At 29.8% G+C, this 19,695-nt stretch overlaps 1 protein-coding gene across 1 annotated transcript; it reads right to left on the bottom strand.

Moving 5' to 3' along the window:
* Window positions 1-8,530: 8,530 nt before the first annotated feature.
* On the bottom strand, window positions 8,531-19,134 carry LOC100265636 (diacylglycerol kinase 6). The gene is made up of 7 exons (XM_059741120.1): window positions 19,040-19,134; window positions 17,355-17,403; window positions 11,304-11,355; window positions 10,622-10,696; window positions 9,564-9,651; window positions 9,297-9,413; window positions 8,531-9,046 (listed from the first exon to the last, which is right to left on the bottom strand). The coding sequence occupies exons 1-7, from the start codon at window positions 19,043-19,045 to the stop codon at window positions 8,831-8,833; spliced, it is 603 nt and encodes a 200-aa protein (XP_059597103.1). The 5' UTR covers window positions 19,046-19,134; the 3' UTR covers window positions 8,531-8,830.
* Between the last annotated feature and the right edge of the window lie 561 nt (window positions 19,135-19,695).

Genomic DNA, 19,695 nt, shown 5'->3' with positions numbered 1-19,695 from the left:
ATAATGTAATTAAATTTTGTATGGTCATGTCAAGGAGGATGACATTTTCAATGACCATTGTTGTTAAATGAAAAAAATATAAAGCTGAAAATACATTTGTTATTAATGTTAAGGAGGTTGTCTAGTATTGATGTATTAAAGAATTAGTAAATAACAAAAAGCATTTGAAAATCATTTCATCATTTGCTTTTATTATTAAGCATGAAAAATGATCCACAAATGGATCAAATTTGTTGTCTAGATATTCTCAGGATGGTCACAATCTATTTTAGTTTTTGATTCAAAATTTTATTAATGAATTAAACAATTATAGATCTTGCTTTTAAATCACTTTTACCTTCCTTATCCTCACTCAACTTTAGTATTTTAGCTAATCTCTAATACTTGTTCCCAAATCTTCATTAAGCTCCACTAGTTTATCTAATATTCACTAACAATTACCTATTCTTTGAACATTTTACATTCTTCAAGCCTAAATTTAAAAGAAAAGCAACTCTAGATCAAAGGTTTGACCAATGCCCATCCTTCAAGAAAATGCCAAACGCATTTCTTTTTCCTTGTAATTTTTTTTATTTTTGTTCAATTTTCTTATGTTGTAAGATGTTTCTTCATTTTCATGGTAGAAATAGGTTAGAGATTCATGAATACTCATCACTTCTACATTATTTATTCTAGATAATTTCTCAAAGTCATCTTATATTTTAGAGGCACATGTGCATGTGACACCAATCCTAAGATGGGGTGACACATTGTTCTTGTTGGGATTTTTTCTTCTTAGATCTTTATTTGTTTTGTTTATTGGATTTTTGGAATCAAGGCTAGACATAGAAATCATGATTGCTTCATTTTGAATTTCATGCATAGATTGTCTTCCATGCATTTAAAAGTCTCACTTTGAACAATTTACAATCCTATAATCTAATCTTCTTGTTTTTAGCCATGCTATTTAAATCTTTATCTTATAAAGTTTGATTAGTTTTAATATTATTTTATTTACTTGTTTATTTATTCATTGTTCATAGTTTATAGTTATTAGAATACTTTATCCAATTTTTCATCTTACAAAGTTTAATAGATTTAGTATTTACTTGTTTTTGTCATGCTTAGTTTCATGTCATTAGAATGGTCTCCATGCTATTAAAAATTTTATCTTGCAAAGGTTGATGATGGTATTTAATTTGTTTTAGGTTTGTTGTATTAGTTTATTTCCCATGCCATTAAAAAAAAAAAATCTTATCTTGTAAAGGTTTGATAGTTTTAACATCTTCCTTTTTATCGATATTTTTTGGCCTATTTGCCATAGGAATTTTAGTTATTATCTTGAGATCCCATGATATTTAATTTATGTTTGATAGTTTTAACATCTACCCCTTTATTGATCTTAACCTCATTCTCTTAGAAATTTTTAGCTATTACAAAATGCCATGCTTAGTATTAATTATTTTAGGTCAACTTGTATTGTTTAATTTATCATGCTTAGGTTACTTCGATTGTGTTAATTGATGTGCTTATAAATAATAATTATTGTTTTATTGATTAGTATATATGTATATCTTTGAATTACTTAGGCAAGTGTCCTTTAGTTTATTTTATTAATTACATGTTTATAAAATCCCATGTTTAGTATTAATTATTTTAGGTTAACTTGTATTACTTAGTTTATCATGCCTAGGTTTATTTTGATTGAGTTATTTGATGTACTTATATGTTATAAATATTGCTTTAAGAATTTGTATGTATATTTTTTAGTCCTTTATGTGAGTCTCCTTTAGTTTATTTTATTAATCATAAAATCCCATGTTTAGTTTTAATTAGTTTAGGTTATCTTGCATTATTTAGTTTATCATGTCTAGGTTATTTTGATTGTTATTTGATGCACTTATAAATAATTGCTATTGGATTATTGATTAGCATATATGTTCTTGAGCTATGTAGGCTAGTTCCCTTTAATTTGTGTTGTTTTATGCTTTTGCAACCCCATGTTGTAGTTTTATAAACTCACGTTAGCTTGTATTCTTAGTTTTCTATATTTAGGTTCCTTTGTTAATATTGTTTTATATACTGTTTGTTAGTTTATTAATTAGAGATTAGTAAATTTTTTTAGGCTTAGTTTCCATTAGTTTGTCGAGATAATTTTATGCTTTCAAAATCCAATGTTTAGTTTTATGAATTTAGTAGTTTGTTATGTTAATTTTATACTTTCAAAAATCCTATGTTTTAGTTCTGTAGTTTTAGTATAAGCCTATGTTCTAGCTTCTTATGTTTAAGTGCCTTTGAATTTGCTATTTTATGATATTTAGATTATAGAAAATAATGAAGTATTTCTTGATTATTGTAATTTAGTTCATGTGCCATGAAAAATTTCTTAGATTTTAGAAAATAATTAAGTATTTCTTGATTGTTGTAATTTAGTTCATGTGCCTTGAAAATTTTCATTTGTTAAATTTGATTATTTTTGTTTTATGATATTTAGGTTTTAGAAAATAGTAGATATTTCATGATCGATAAGTAATGAGGTTAGTTTTTGATACCTTGACTTATAGTTTGTAATCTTTCAAATTATTTAATTTTTTTTTTCAGTTAACCTATTACATGTTAGTTTATTCAATATTTCATGTTTGTTAATTTATTTGATGCAAGTTTGCCAAGTTTTCTTCATTAATTAATTCTTTAAAAATATATTGGTTGATAGTGTGTAGTTCCTCAAGTTAATTAGTTTTATTAGTTAATGTATTGCATATTAGTTTATTAAATACTTCAAGTTAGTTAACTTATTAGATAATTTTCCTTTTTAATTATTTTTTAAAAAATGGTATTGAAAAACTACTGAAAATTTAATAGGGAATACCCAGATAAGGTAAATGGGGTGATTAAAAAATTTAAATAAATATTTATATATTATACCAAATTCTTTTAACCTAATAGATAGGGGTATCCCAAATAACTAAATGAGTTATACCTAAAATCTTTAAATATATAAAAAACTGATTTTTACCTTTTAGAAATGTCAAAAGATAAAATAATATAATTATTAATGTTCAAAATATATGCCAGGAGATGTTAGGGATGATAATAGTTACCAAAATGACCACTCTAATCCCAATAACAACCTAACAAATCAATCAAAGGAATTCAATATAATCAATCAGAATATAAGTAGGAATATAAAGATATTCAATGAGGCAAAAGATTTTTACGTGGAAAACCCCAACAATGGACATAAAAAATCATGAGGTTTAAGACCTACTAATCTAAATTCACTATTTGAAATCAAGTTACACATATTTACTTGACCACTTTACCCTAAAGACTTACTCTACAGAACCTACAACTCGATTCACGTCTGCGATGCAGTAACTTCCTATTGCTCCATAGTAGATCCTTCAGCCACTTCGAAGGGATGATAATCTTCAACCTAATAATCAAAGATCAAATCTATGAATGAGATATCAAGAATGAAATGGCATGTTAGGGTTTCTCTCTAGGATCTCTAAAAAGATCTTCTTAATGGAACCCTCTCAACTAAATCAAAATCTCTAACCTTTAATGGGTTATCAGGGAGGTATTTATAAGCAAAAGCCTAAACAATTTCAATATCTTAAGTTTCCAAATTAGAGTTTGAGTGAAATTCATCCAAAATTTGTTTCTAAACTCGATAAGATGCTCATGACTGCTTAAGCAGACTTCAAACCGGTTGAGCGAACTCAAAACCACTTGAGCAAGATTAATTGCTTGAGTAGTCCTTGTTTCTTTTGAAAAGTCATTTTAAAATATTTAGTTGGTAGAGAGCATCTCAGATTAACCTCTTTGCCTTAAACTATTAGGATAGAGCCCTTAAAAGCATGACATGATGTAACAAAATTTGGAATTCATTATTTATTTATTAATATTCTAGTTTCACTTTTATCTATCCTTATTCCATGTATTACACTTTATGAGCATTCTTACCTACATCTTTTGCATTGTACGTGATTTGGGTGCAGTAGGAGTTGCATGGAAGATCCAAGTTATAAGTTCCTTGCAAATATATGACTTTTTCACAACTGGTTCATAAGTCTAGGAAATCCATTAGAGGCTATAGTGCACCACCTCCTAATTGGAGGGATGATTGGTCTTGGCTATTGGAATGGATTTCCCATGGTGACTGTACTAGTGTGTATGGTTACACATTGGATTGGATTTATGGTTAGTCATGACTTAAGGCTATCAAGTAGTCTTGACCTCACTAAGTTGCCTCATTGTGTCATCTCTCAATCTTGAGAGAATATTAAACTTATGTTAAAGTTAGCAGTGGTTTTGACCTACAAATGAGATCGTAAGCTAATCATATATTCCTTATAGATTGGGCCACTGTTGTTGGAAACCAGTAGCAATAGGTATTCTCAATGGAGGCACCATGATATCTCATGGGATTGAGACAATGTGTCCCCTTGGGTGATCAAAAGGAGGTGCTTTCACGGAAACTATGGTTATAGTAGTTCCTTAAGTGGAACTTGACATAAGATCTTTAAGAGCTAAGATATGTTAATTGAACACACAATATGAGGATCTATAACTCAAGAATAGTAAAGGTAGTCTTGAAAGGTTGATAGTTTTCACCTTGTTAAACTATGGACACTAGTTCATGGGGAGACTAAACACAATGGATAGTAGGTCAAGAACCTGAGTACATAGTTTTGTTGTTAATTACATAGGATACTGGAGTTTAGTTGATTCTTTATAGTGGGATGTTGAATCAACTTTAGAATTGAATTATAAGGGAGCCAATACTCCTATAGGTCCCAATGGTCCCCGCTCTAAGCTCATATACCTTATTGGCATGGGTTATGAGGGTTGGATTGACTCTAGGTTCACTTTTGTGAATAAAGGCGTTTTGGTAATTATGCATGGTTGCATAGGGGTAAATGAACAAGGTCTTTGGATTAGGCTAATTAATTAGTTAGTAGGCCTTATTGGGTTGGTATTAATTAGGACCCAATTTAGGCTAAATTAAGTGACCTAAGCCCATGTGTGCTCAAGCCACCTAAGCCTAGTTCGAAACTTTATAAATACCCCATAGAGGTTAGGTTTCCATAACCTTTTGTCTTCCACCATCCAGAGAGAAAGAGAGTCATAACCTCCACCCTCCTTTCCTCTCCACTCAAAGTGTGCTAAAAACAAGGTTGAGTCATTAGGTAGAAGCTCGTGGGTTTGTGAGATTGCCAACAACTTCAAGGTCATCTTCAATACTTGGAATTTAAGGTTTAGGAACATCTAAACCTAAAGGTTAGTACTTTAACCCTAAAAAATCATTTTTGAAAAATTGATATTGTTTTCATTGCTTAAATCTAAGATTTTAACATAAACATGAAAAATTCCTAAGACAATATTAGCATACTTTTTAAGTTCAACTCTCAGACTACGCAAGTAGGACAACTTTAGGTGATTCAACTATTTTATATCTAAATTAACAAAGATCCTTAATATCAATATTATCATGTGAAGAGTTCCAATTTTAGGATTGACCACTCTTACTATTAAAATATCTAGTCTTATGTTTAAGAAAATCCTCATTCCTTAATTCCTTTGCCCAAACCACTGTTGAAATTGGCAATGACCAAGAATTGAGATGGACTTTAAGATGATGATGAAAGTCCATACCCTTGATGGGCTTAATATTGGAGGCTATAGGCTTGCCTATGAACTACTCTTACTTGATCATTTGAATTGATTAAGAGCTTTAGGGCTTTTGTAATTACAATGATGAATAAATTATCTTCTATGTCTAAAAAATTTTGAAAATTTTTATTTCATAAATTAGAAACATTTTGTAATAGGGCAATGTGAACTTTTAAAATTTTCATCAAAGTATTTTATTGAAAATTTAATTTGATAAGAAATATGCTCTCAAATTCTAAAATCTATTTTCATAAGGTTGTCATTTACATAATTCCAATTTGATAAATATCTTATCTTGGAAATTTTTTCAAAGAAATTTATTTTCATCAAATTACTAAGTTTCCTTAAATCATTTTAGTAATGTCCTTTAATGATAAATTACTTCCTCTGAAATTTTCCAAAATATTTATTCTCCAAATTGGGAACTTTAATAGAATAAGAAACTTCAATTTATGAAAATTTAAGAGCATCTCCGATAAGGAAATATGTAATTTTGGAAGATTCTAAAATAATATTTTAAGAAATTTGAAAATCATTAAGAATAATAAAAAAAATAAACTTTAGCTCTCACGATTAAAAATTCCTCATAAAACATACTTTCCTTTTTTCTATACCTTTTCAATTTAATAAATATTGTTAGATTTGGAATCTAATATTCATACAATTTTATTTCATTAAAATGATTATAACTATAAATTTTAATAATATTCTTAAAGATAACTTATGCATTTTAAACAAAGTTTCAATTTTTTTTTAATTGAGGATTAGTGCAATAAGAAAATTTATAAAATTTGAAAATAAAAAATAAAAATTCAGACAACGTTCTATCCAATAAGGAAAACTTTAATAAAAATATTTAAAATCCTTGAGAATAATTTTAAAAAAGAAAATTTTGCGTTTTTGATTTAAATTTTATTTTAACAAAATTTATTTCCTTAATATATAGTATTCATAAATTTAATAAGTAATGTCTTTTTGGACTCCAATTTTCTCAAAAATTTATTTCCATCAGATTACTAAGTTTGTTTTTTTTTGCAAAACATATATGATAGGAAAAATATACTTATTAGGCATAAAAAATATAAAAAAGAAAATTCAAATAATTTCAATCAGCCTTAGGGATCCTATCACATACTTGGTAAGATTTCTTGGGATTTAAAAATCCAAATTTACCAAGATACCCTTATAACAAAAATTACGGTTAGTAAAAACAAAAACCCTTAAAATCTAGAAAACAAGTTAGTATTGGTCGTTGTTCAAAGGAGTGTTTGAGTGAGAGAATGAGTGAGAGTGAGAGAGAGATAGAGAGAGGAGGGTTGGGTTTTTTGAAAGACCACTAGTATGAAAGTTAGAGTCTAACCTTAAAACCCAAGGGGTTTATATATACTCTCTTGTGAGCTCAAGTGACTTTGACCCAACTTGGGCTTAGGTCTTAATCCATCCCTTAATGAACTCTAATTAATTAATTAATTCAATCTAGAAAAACTTAAAATAATCAATTATAATTCTTAAGAAATCTTTCACTTCTATCAAAATGTCTTTATGCACATAAATGATCAATTCTCCATAAAACTTTAAAACTTTATGCTAATAAAGACTATGAGCTTGAGTGGGGCCCACTAATACTCATAGGAAAATATTTTCTTTTAGAATCTAATTCTAAAGTTGACTCAATATTCCACTAAAGAAAGTCAATTGCACTTTCATAACCTATGACATTACACTAAGATGAAAATTGATTAAATCCAATTTAATAAATTTCTCAAGTTTGTGATCTTTATCTATTCGAGTTTGAACTAGGGTCCATAATCTAACATAGTGAAAGCTATTACACTCTTAAGATTACGTCTACCATCCTTGAGTCTCAAATCCTCCTATTATATGATCAAATTGACATAATATATCTCACAAAGAGTATGAGTCAAGCTCTACTAAAGGAATTATTATGGTCCCGAATTTTAGGCTAACAAGTCTTTAAGATAACCTAAGAGGACACACTATCTAAAATAAAATCTATAAGATATCATGGTACATGTCTTAAGAATACCTATTGCTACCTACTAATTAATAGTGACCTAATCCATAGGGAATATAAATACCTTAACACTAGCACAGTATTTTGTCATTGTCTAGAGACCATATGATATAGTAGCATGATGAAATCATGATCACATGATAGTCAATGTCACAATTCACCATAGATCTTATCTAATGTGTAATCATTCACACTAGTGCACTCAACATGGAAAACCTATCTAATGATAAAGGTAAGTCATCTCTCTTATTAGGAAGTAGTGTGTTATAACCTTAAATGAATTACCTATGCCCATGAACTAGCTATAAGCCACTCGTCAAAATACAAAGAATTCATAACTTCAATCTTTTGTGCAACTCCTAATACACCCAAGTTATATATATTACAATCATGTAGTCCTGAATGATAAAATAAACCATAATGTAAAGTAAGATGGTAAAGTGAATCTAAAAACTAATAAATATGTTATGTCATACTTTGAAGGACTCTATCTCCACAATTGATAATCTACCAAATTAAATGCATGAAATTCAATAATAAAAACTTGAACTTAGTAACCAAATCTACAATTTTATATAAAACCTTGTTAAAATGGCTTATGAAAAGTGATTGATATTACAAAAGAATATAAAATCAATGATGTGAAATGGAATTTCAAACTTAGTAATTGCTTTGGTTATGTGACAAATGAAATTGAATATAAGAAATCGAAGTCAATGACAAATGGTTATGTGAATAACATCTTGGTTATGTAGAGTTCTCCCATATTCAAGATTTCTTATAGTTTAATTTGTCAATCATATGGTTATGAAGTTGGCCTTTCTATAAATTTGTACAATAGTAGTTTCACCTTGACTATCAGAGTTTCTCTCATTTTGGTAATTGCTTCGATTTTTATGTAATCACTAAAATATCCATCATAAGGTTGTACAATCGAATATCTAAATCAATACCATAACAAAGAAGTTTATATAAGGAAACCTAAATGGGTTTATAGTTTATAAATTTGTGAAATATGATTTCATCAATATCCTCCATCAAATCTTTTTGCTTGTATATATATACATATAAAGATTTTATCATGTTATCCACATATAAAGGTTTAGTAGGAAATCCTCAATAAAGATTTCAACCCTATTAAGAATATTCAATAGATGTAGGACTTCTAGCTTTGTGTTTGCATTTTGAAGTTGAAGTTGAAGTTGCAAGCATTCTAGTTTTAGATGAATAAGAGATTTCGATCATGTAGTTGTCATCATCAATAGGGGTATGTTGTTTCCATTTCGTCCCATCAAAACTCATGTAAATATGCTTAGCTATCCCTTTGCAAAGCTCAAAGCGAATTTGGTGTACCTGAATTGAGAAGTAAACAAGAAGAAGAACAACAAAAAGTAGAAGTTAGTCTATACTTGGACATTTGAAGATGGATATTATTAACATGTTGGTTTCATCATCACTACCACTATTGTAAATCAAAACTAAAACTTCAAATACTTATCAACATTTAGCATAACATATAGTTGTAACAAAAATTATATGATCAATGTTTAAACATGTTTTAAGCTTGGTTTGATTAAGGAAAATATACATGCATAGAACTAACCTGTGCAAGACGAGTCCCATGGCAATTCAAAGGAAGAAACTTTTCCGCATGCCATGAATCTCTAAATCCTATAATCTCAAGAAGTCCATCATCCACAAAAGATGATGTAAAGTTTCTCTACAAATTACAATCCCATTAGAATTTTTTAATAAAACTGTTAAACAAAGAAAGATAAAGTTAGCTTGAATGAAACTATATATATATATATATATATAAGTTTCTATTTTTCATCTCTTTTGATGTAAAACAAAACATTCAAAAGCTTACCTCTTTTTTTCTCCTAAAATTTGGTTTGCCCCAAGGGTCTAGTCCACCAGGGAAACTAGGCATGTTAAGACAAACAATTGATCTTATGCTACAAATGAAAAAAAAAAAAACAATTAGAAATATTATTAATGTTCATTCAAACGAGAACTAAATGCTAACAATAGATCAATTGCAAAAAGTAAAAGTAAAAAAAAAAAAAAAAAAAAAAAAAAAAAAAAAAAAAAAACAACAAATAGCCTTGCAAGATATAATATAATTAAATTTTGTATGGTCATGTAAAGGAGAATGACATTTTCAATGAATGTTGTTGTAAAATATATAAACCTGAAAATATATTTCTTATTCATGTTAAGGAGGCTATCTAGTATTGATGTATTGAAGAATTAGTATACAACAAAAAGCATTTGAAAATCATTTCATCATTTGCTTTTATTATTGACCATGAAAAATGATCCACAATGAGATCAACTTTGTTGTGTGGATTTTCTTAAGGATGGTCATAATCCATTTTAGTTTTTGAGTTAAAATTTTATTGATGAATTAAACAATTTTAGGTCTTGCTTTTCTATAAATAACTTCGGTCTTCCTTATCCTCACTCAACTTTAGTCTTTTAGCTGATTTTTAATAATTGTTGTCAAATCTTCATTAAGCTCCACTAATTTATCTAATATTCATTAAAATTTACTTATTTCAAGCATTTTACATTCTTTAAGCCTAAATTTAAAAGAAAACCAACTCTAGATGAAAAGTTTGACTAATACCCATCCTTAAAGAAAATGGTAAACTCATTTCTTTTTCCTTGCCATATCATTTTTTTTCTATGTTGTAAGATGTTTCTTCATTTTCATGGTGGAAATAGGGCAAGTTCATGAATACTCACATATCTACATCATTTATTCTAAGATAATTTTTCAACCTTGTCTTATATCTTAGAGGCACGTATGCATGTGACACCAAACAATTAAAAAAAAATAAAGATGATGTGACACAAAAATGGAAGTTACAATGTATGTCAACCTCAAGACAAAACTGATAGAAAATAATGTCATTATTTTACCTTCGAGGTAACTTTAACTTCTTCCATTGATGTTGTTGATCCTTGATTTTAACAATTATAGGCAAAGTAATGTTCCTGCATCAATGAAGTTATTCTTCTCACATTTTTTCAAACAATAAAAATAATAATATTAATATAGTAAAGAAAGTCTACACTTTTAAATATGATTATGGGAAAAATATATGATCTACACCATAACCAATTAGAAATGCTTGAACAACCTTAACCAATCTTAATAAATCACGTTTTTAAACAAACTTCCATAAATCAATTGTACCCATTCATCTCAAGCTTCAGTTGAACTCACAAAATTCAAGGCTATTACATTATTATATTTTCTCTTAGTAATATATTATAGTGTAAGTCTATATTAATGATAAAATAATTGTTGGCAACACATACAGTCACTTATTCGCATATTTTTAGTTCATTTTTCACTTATTTTAAAATTTCAAATAGTAGTATAGTCCTTATAGAAAATAAAAGCATTCTTAAATTTTACTATCATTCCATCCAAATTAATTAGCAAGTTAATAATATATCCCAAAGTATTCCAAAATAGTAAACATATACCCCTTGATTATAACACCAAATTGGAAAAGTATTATAGAACATAGAAAATTAATTAAAAATAGTAGTATAATAATATCATAATGATAGGAATTGTACATCAAAAAGTTACCTTGGCCATGATTTAAAGTGAGAATCACCAAAACATTCTTGAGCATCCAACCCTAATACAAATATAAGAAAGATATAATGTCATATAGTTAAATCATAGGGTACAAACAATCATCCTATTCTTATTGCATGTAATCTAATGCACAAGGAGCTAAATATTATCTGTATCCTTGTTGTGCCTAAATTTGTAAACATTCCTAAATTTATTTGGCGTGGAAAATGTTAGAAATGTGTGGAGAAAGAAAATAAAGGTAAGCGTGATAAATGATTACTTAAATGTAAGCATTCAAGACATGTAGAAGACTTAATGTGATTTGTTCATTACTAAAATCATATTTTGCACTTGTTTAAAATTGAAGACCAAGTTATATACTATAGATGATAAAAATGTGATGGAATGTGAAAATCCAAGTAGAATAATCACATAAATTTGACCACCTATATAGAATGAATTTGAAACATCCATATCTTACTTTTTAAGAGTACCATAAAAAAATTAAAATTTCTTGCCTTTTTTACTAAGACACCAATAAGTTGATTCTAACGTGAAAAAATGAAAACCAAATCAAATCAAGTTTTAACTTATTCTAGATGAGGTCACAAATTATTAGTATATATATATGCTTATTTCAACCATTCTAGATTATATTATGTGTAAGACAAACTCAATACCACAAAAACATCATACTTTTTAGTTGAGAAGCTCTTTCGCCACAAAATATTCTCAAACAAATGTCTTACATACTTCATGAGTGTTTTATATATATATATATATATATATATATATATATATATATATATATATATATATATATATAATATACTTGGGATTAAGGGAAACCTAATTAAATTTCTCTTTTAAGCAACTTAGTCTCTCTCAACAAAAGTATCATATCCAAAATTATCCTTGTTATTGACAACTCCACATTTTGTATATATGTATACACACACATGTGCATGTCTAATTTCTCGTTAGTCTTTATAATTGGTTAAATTTTTCATTCACAATCAAGTATATATCATCCATATATCTCCTTCCATGTGCATATATAAATTGGCTAACCCTCTTGAGTATAAGCAATGTGTGAGCCTACTATGCAAAATGCTAATAAACTTTCCTTAGAAGCTTATAATATGTTTGGTATCAATATGGAAGTCATCACTATCTTTATATTAATGGAGGCATCAATAGCTTTATGATTGTATAACATTCTTATCTCCTTTTTAGAGGATTGATAACATATTTCTTCATATAGGACTTTAATCATGATGACATATTTAATTGCCTCCTATTAGGATAAATCCCTTAAAAACATGACCTGATGTAATAATAAATGGATTTCAATATTATTTAAAGATGATTTTGGTTTCGCATTCACTATCATTGTACATGAGAATACAAAATGAGACAAACACATGAGATGGCTCAAAGAAAGAAAAAAAAATCTTTCTCTAAGAAAAAAAAAAGTACTCAATAAAATTATCTCAAGTTGAGTGTTTTAACTATAGAGGTAAAGGGCACTTTCATTTAGATTTCCCTATACCTAAAAAGAAAAAGAAAACATTGCAAATGACTTAGAGTGATTTTGAGTCTAATGATAATGAGTCTATAGAATCAACTAAAAGTGAAGATAATTGGTAGGGTCCATCCTTATTATGAAGACGGTAGGTAGCCATTTAATTTGCCATCTTAAGAAACCAATTTTTATTTTGGTTTTTATTTGCTCCATGCTGCCATTGCCAAATCCCCATTTTTACACTAATAAAATCTTGCATTTTTTCTTCCAATAAGAGCCTACCTATATTTCAACTAATGGAAGCAATCTTTGGCCTTCAATTATTGCATATAAATAACAAGCTTCTAGTGATCATTTGGTGAGACTAAAAATTCCAACCATTGAGAGTTGTGTAGAAAAGTGAGACAAAGAGAGCACTAAGTGATAAAATTTTGAGGATTACGAGCATATCCTGGGGTGTGTTAAACTCAAGTAAGGATAATACTTGAGTAATATTTTGTACCAATTTTATCACATAGTGAATTCTTTTCTCATCTTTGCCCAATGGAGGTTTCCCTCATTATGAGGGTTTTAGCACGTAAATTAGGTGTTCCTTTTTCTTTGTCACTTTTATTTTCTGTCGATTGGCACTGCCACCCATTTACTAATTTAAATTTCTGAAGGTTGACATAGCCACCCAACTGCTTACTTAAATTTCTAAAGGTTGACATAGCCATCCAACTTATGCATTTAATTTCCTATGGATTAGCATTGCCACCTAATTACTAATTGACAATTATGGTGAATTGGCAAAGCCACTCAAATATTACTTGTTGTAATGTTTAATAGGTCACACGCATTCCCAACAATTGGTATTAGAGCGTGATTAGGAAGTTCAAGTTTGGGTAGAATCATGGCTGAAAATTATTTGGGTACCATGATTAAATTTACAGCTACAAATTACTCATTTTGGAAATCCATGATGGAGGATTTCCTCAATTGCAAGGATTTATATGATCATATTGAGGGAGATAATGCTAAGCCAAGTGAAATGCCAGACGCAGATAGAAAGAAATTAAAGAAGAAAACATTGGGTGTTATTTGCTAATGGGTGGATATTAGTCTTTACAACCATGTTGCCAAAGAAACGGATCCCCAAACTCTTTAGAAGAATTTGGAGAGCATGTATGAGACAAAAAACGCACAAACAAAAATTTAATTAATGCAAAAGCTGATAAATTTAAAGCTAAAGAAGGGATGATCATTTGTTGAACATTTGAATTATTTTGAAGGTTTGATCACTCAATTACCTATTGCATGCCTTTCTCTTAATGATGAGACCCAGGCATGCTTGCTACTCAATTCATTACCCGACAGCTAGAATACTTTGGTGGTATTATGGGAAATTTAGCCCTAGAAGGAAAAGTCACATTAGGTATGGTTAGAAATAGCATATTCAATGAGGAAATTCAAAAGAAGGATTTGATGGGCAATGACACACATGCCCTTGTCACGGAGAACAAGGGTAGAAGTAGAAGCAAAGGATGTTATGGGCAAACAAATCAAGAGGTAGATCAAAGTCTAAAGAGAAGATAAAATATTATCATTGTGGTAAAATAGGCTACATGAAAAGGAACTATAAATTTCTAAAACAGGGAATAGACAAGAACCAGAAGCAGGTAGACAATAGGAATACCACTACTACCACCTCTACCAGTGACAACAAGGTGACCTTACTCTACAACCAAGAAGATTGTTTTCATGTAGCAGATCAAGATGACAAGTGGATAGTGGCTTAGCGACTTCATACCACTATCTTAAAAATAGAATATTTTTCCATATACAAAGTGAGAGACTTTGATGTTGTGAAAATGAGAAACATGAGTGTTTCTCAGATCATGGAGATTGGCGACATCTGCACACAAACAAGTACGAGGTACACATTAACATTAAAAGTTGTGTGACACTTTCTATGTCTACGTTTGAACCTAATTTCTATATGTATGCTAGACAATGATGGATATAGCCACTTTATTGGTAACAAAAATTGGAAACTCACCAAAGGATCTTTGGTGGTGGTGCGAGGCAAATTATGTTGCTTATTGTACAAAACACACGTGAAAGTGTGTGGAAGACAACTAAATGCAATTGAAGATGATGCTTCTCCATATTTATGGCACAAACAGCTAGTGCATGCATATGAGTGAGAAAGGGTTACAACTTTTGGGCAAACAGCCCCTCATTCCTATGGCCAAAGGCAATCAAACCCCTATGACTATTGTATATTTGGAAAACATCACAGAGTTTCATTCCAGAAGAATTCCAATCAAAAATTGGAGAAATTGGAATTAATGTATTCTAATGTTTGTGAACCCATGGAAATAGACTCGTTGGGCGGTAACAAATACTTTGTTAGTTTTATTGATTACGCTTTACGAAAAACATGGGTATACCTGAAGTGTACAAAAAAATCAGGTATTCCAGTATTTTCAACAATTTCATGCCATGGTAAAGAGAGACGAGAAATCCACTAAAGCTTCTTTGAATAGATGATGGTGGATAGTACATCTTTAAAGAATTTAAAGAATATTGCTCAAAGCATGGAATCAGGCATGAGGAGACGGTTCCTGGTATGCCACATGATAGTAGCGTTGTTGAACGGATGAATCGAACTATTATGGAAAAAAGTCTAGTGTATTTTGAAAATAGCTAAACTTCCTAAGTTATTTTTGGGTGAAGCTGTCAACACCGCTATTTACCTAATTAATAGATAACCATCAGCTCCTTTGGACTTTGATATTCCTGAGAGAGTTTGGACTGGAAATGATGTTTCATACTCTCACTTAAAGGTGTTTGGATGCAAAGCATTTTTACATGTACCTAGGGAGCAAAGATCAAAGCTTGATGATAAAACAATTCCTTGTATTTTCATTGGATATAGGGATGAGAAATTCAACTACAAGCTATGGGATTTAGAAAAGTAAAAGATAGTCAAAAGTAAGGACATCGTGTTTCACAAACACGAGACCATTGAAGATATGGAGAAAAACGTGGGTAGTGCAAAACTCACATATGAAGGTGTTGCAAATTTAACACCAGGGAAGACTTCATTAGAGGGTACTACAAATGAAACAGAGATGTAAGGATCAGAACAAGGAACAAAAATGGAAAAACCAACCATTGGGGATGAGAAAAATGTAGACGGCAATAATACAAGAGGTGCTAACCAGGGGAGCAAACCCTTCCACCATAAAAAGAACCTCAATTAAGATAAACTACCGGAGAACTTCAATCATCTACAAGGCATCCCAATTCTAAGTATATTTTAATTACTGATGAGGGGGAACCTGAAAGCTTCTAGGAAGTGCAATCTCACAAAGACAAAGACTATTGGATAAAATTCATGCAAGAAAATATGAATTCCTTGTGGAAGAACCATACATACAAGTTTACAGAATTACCAAAGGGGAGGAAAGCACTCAAGAACAAATAGCTGTTCAAACCAAAGAAAGACAACGAGAAGTTGTTAAAGTACAAGGCTCGATTAGTGGTAAAAGGATTCGGTCAAAAGCAAGGTATTAATATTGATGAAATATTTTCATCTGTTGTGAAAATGTATTCAATTTGAGTTATACTGGGATTAGCAGCAAGTATGAATCTCCAATTGGGGCAACTCGACGTAAATACTACATTTTTGCATGGTGATCTTGATGAAGAGATCTTTATGGAGCAACCAGAAAGCTTCAAGGTTAAAAGGTAGGAGAACATGGTTTATAGGTTAAAGAAAAGTCTATGTGGATTAAAACAAGCACCATAACAATGGTACAATAAATTCTTTCATGATGAGTCAAGAGTATAAGAGAACAGTTGCAGATCCATGTGTATATGTTCGAAGATTCCTTGATGATAAATTCATCATTCTCTTATTATAAGTTGATGATATGATGATTGTAGGACAAGATGCAGATATGATTTGGAAACTAAAAAGGGAATTATCAAAGACAATTGACATGAAGGATTTGGGTATTGCAAAGCATATCTTGGGGAAGGAGATCCTACAAGATCTAAATTGACAATTTTCTTCCATTTCTTATTAATTACAATGAACTTATCTTTATAGGTCTTAACAACTAAAAAAACTTTGAGGTACCATAGAAATGAGTTTAGGAAGGTAAAAAGTCATCAAATTTGAGGAAATGATGTATTTTTGATATGGTAAAGTTTTTTTAAATGGTAATTATATGCAAAAGTGTTGAAAAGGCAATTGAAAATAGCTTGAAACTTGTGAAATTGGATAATGTACTTAGTGGAAGTTCAAATAGATAAGAGGGACATTCAAATGGTTTGTTATCTTTTAAAGTTTCAAATTACATTTTGAATTACAAAAGCCTTGATTTTAAAGAGATATAAAAATTGGAAACTCTTCATATTTAGGGTTTAGGTTTCTTGAGTATAGGTTTGTTTCTTTCAACTTATGTTTCCTAAGAACATTCATATTATAATGAATTGCATAATATTTATGAAAAAAAAAAGTACAAGCAAGCTAAACCCATTACCTATTATAAGATAGTTCCAAAATCTCCCACAAAGATCTTTGTCACCTTCCTGGTAAGATATCATCATAAGAAGTATAAATTAATAAGTTAAAAAGTCTTATCCACTTCAAGCATTAATTTAAATAATGAATTATTCATTAATTAATTAATTCTCCTAAATTTAAGATTGTCTTAGAAGAAATTAAATCTTATGGATGTTTTAGGAGAGTTGCTCACTTAGCAAAGCCAAATGATTATAGGTTGGAGTCCCACGAGGAAAAAATAGACAAAGGAAAAAAAAAAAATTTTACCAATAAAAGAAAATGCTACCATGTAGCTAATAAAGAAAATGTGAACTATACATTTTTTACTTAACTAATATGATATAGATCACAATCTCTCTCCCATATACATAATTTGTAATATCTAAACTTATTTAATTAAACGAGGTGGAGCAAGTTTAAACCCTCATAAGTCAACTGAAAATGATGCCCAATCAACTATTTATACTAATGTGACTACTATAAAAATAGGAGTACACATGTATGATATGTAGATATATTTTGAAGCACAATGGTAGATAGCAAAAAGTAGGAGAAAGTGTCTTCACCCATTGAAATATATGTTTCACCTTTATGGGTGTTTGCTCAAAATAACGCTCGATAAACTATTTGTACTTATATGATTGCTATGAAAATAAGAGTATGTACCTATGACACACAAATATATTTTATAGTAAAAATACCATAGGAAATAGCAAAGAGTAGACATCTTTACAAAATCATGATCCCATGACCATTGATCAACTCATGGGATCTTTACAAGTCCATGAATAATATTAAAATGAAAGAAGAAAGAAAATTGGAGCAACTCCTTCAAATCAATCTTACTTTATAGTAATGAAATAAGTCAAAGTAATCTTGATGGTAGACATCGAAAATGTGGAACAAATAATTACAATTCATTCAACAATGAAACAAGTCGATATTGTAATTCTATAGAAGGATAGAATATGGAGCAATGGAAAATGAAATGAGAGGGCAAGGTATGAAAAATATTAAATTTAATGTCACAATAGATAATATTTCTCTATTTTTCTTTATTTTTGTGGATTCTTCAAATCCTATTTGTTGATAACAATAAAAGAATAGATAAAAAGAATTAGATTAATTGTTTGGATTTTTTGTTACCTCGAAATGTTCTTGTAAGTTTTATAGCATTGTCTCATTTCATTTGAAATTTTCAAAGCAAATGATAGAGATATGTGATTAGAACTCAAACTCAACACTCTAATGGCTCTAAAAGTCTTATTTTAGTATGTTTGAGGGACTTATAATGGATCCACTACTTACTTTTGTTTTTAATACCATAGTCTTTTATATTTGATGTTTTTGTGAGAATTATGTAGGTCTTCAAGGTATTTTAAAGTGTGTTAGAATTTTTTGGGAGGACTTGAATGAAGCTTAAAGAGTAAGAAAACTTAAGAATTGGAGAAGAGCTATCTAAAGCAGTTGACGCATTTAAGAGGCGCATCAAACTGAGGCCACACACCTCTCAAATATGTTAGGTAAATTGTTCATCACTTAGATGACTCAAGTTTCACATCTCCAAGCTCATTTAAATTATGCACTACCTCCAACTCACTTAACTTATGCACCCCAACTCACTTAAATTATGCACCACTTTCCTCCAACTAAGTAGCTCACCTTCATTAAAACCAACCTTGCATCCTTCTTCACACTTGGAACTCCTCCAACTACCACCTTTGCACACCATCTTCTCCAACATCCTATGCATGCTTCTAGTCATCTTCACCAATTGGCGCACCTTGAAGAACAATGATGGCGCACTTCAAGGATATTCACTAGACAAGATGGTGGAAGAATTTTTACTACCATTGTATGCACCCCAAAGAATACACAAGAGCATAGCATGCAACTTTGAAAAGGGTGAGAACTAAGTGTCAAGCACAAGGTAGAGAAGAAAGCGAGCTGCAGATGAATGACCAAGCCAATCTATGAAAGCCAAGGTGGTTGAACCAGTCACCATGCTAGTCGTAATATCATAACAACCCAACATAGTGTTCAATTAGAGGAACATCTAAGCAGAAAAGACTTACAACATTATTATATATATATATATATCTTAACCTCATTTCCAACTCTTATTGCATAAATCATGGTCCAATATTAACATATAATGAGAATCTAAAACTAAAAATGGGAGATATTGAATTTTGTTGATGATTCTCACTCAATGAAGAATTCAAATGTGTAACAATGAAAAGAAGAAATGAGTAGAGGAAGATACCTTAGGGAGCTTGGAGTGTCAAATCAATTGAGTTTTTCAAAGGTCCTTAGTA

This window comes from Vitis vinifera, chromosome 12 (assembly GCF_030704535.1).
Source record: "Vitis vinifera cultivar Pinot Noir 40024 chromosome 12, ASM3070453v1".
In the NCBI taxonomy this organism is placed as follows: domain Eukaryota; kingdom Viridiplantae; phylum Streptophyta; class Magnoliopsida; order Vitales; family Vitaceae; genus Vitis; species Vitis vinifera.
This window is presented reverse-complemented; position numbering and strand designations above follow the sequence as displayed.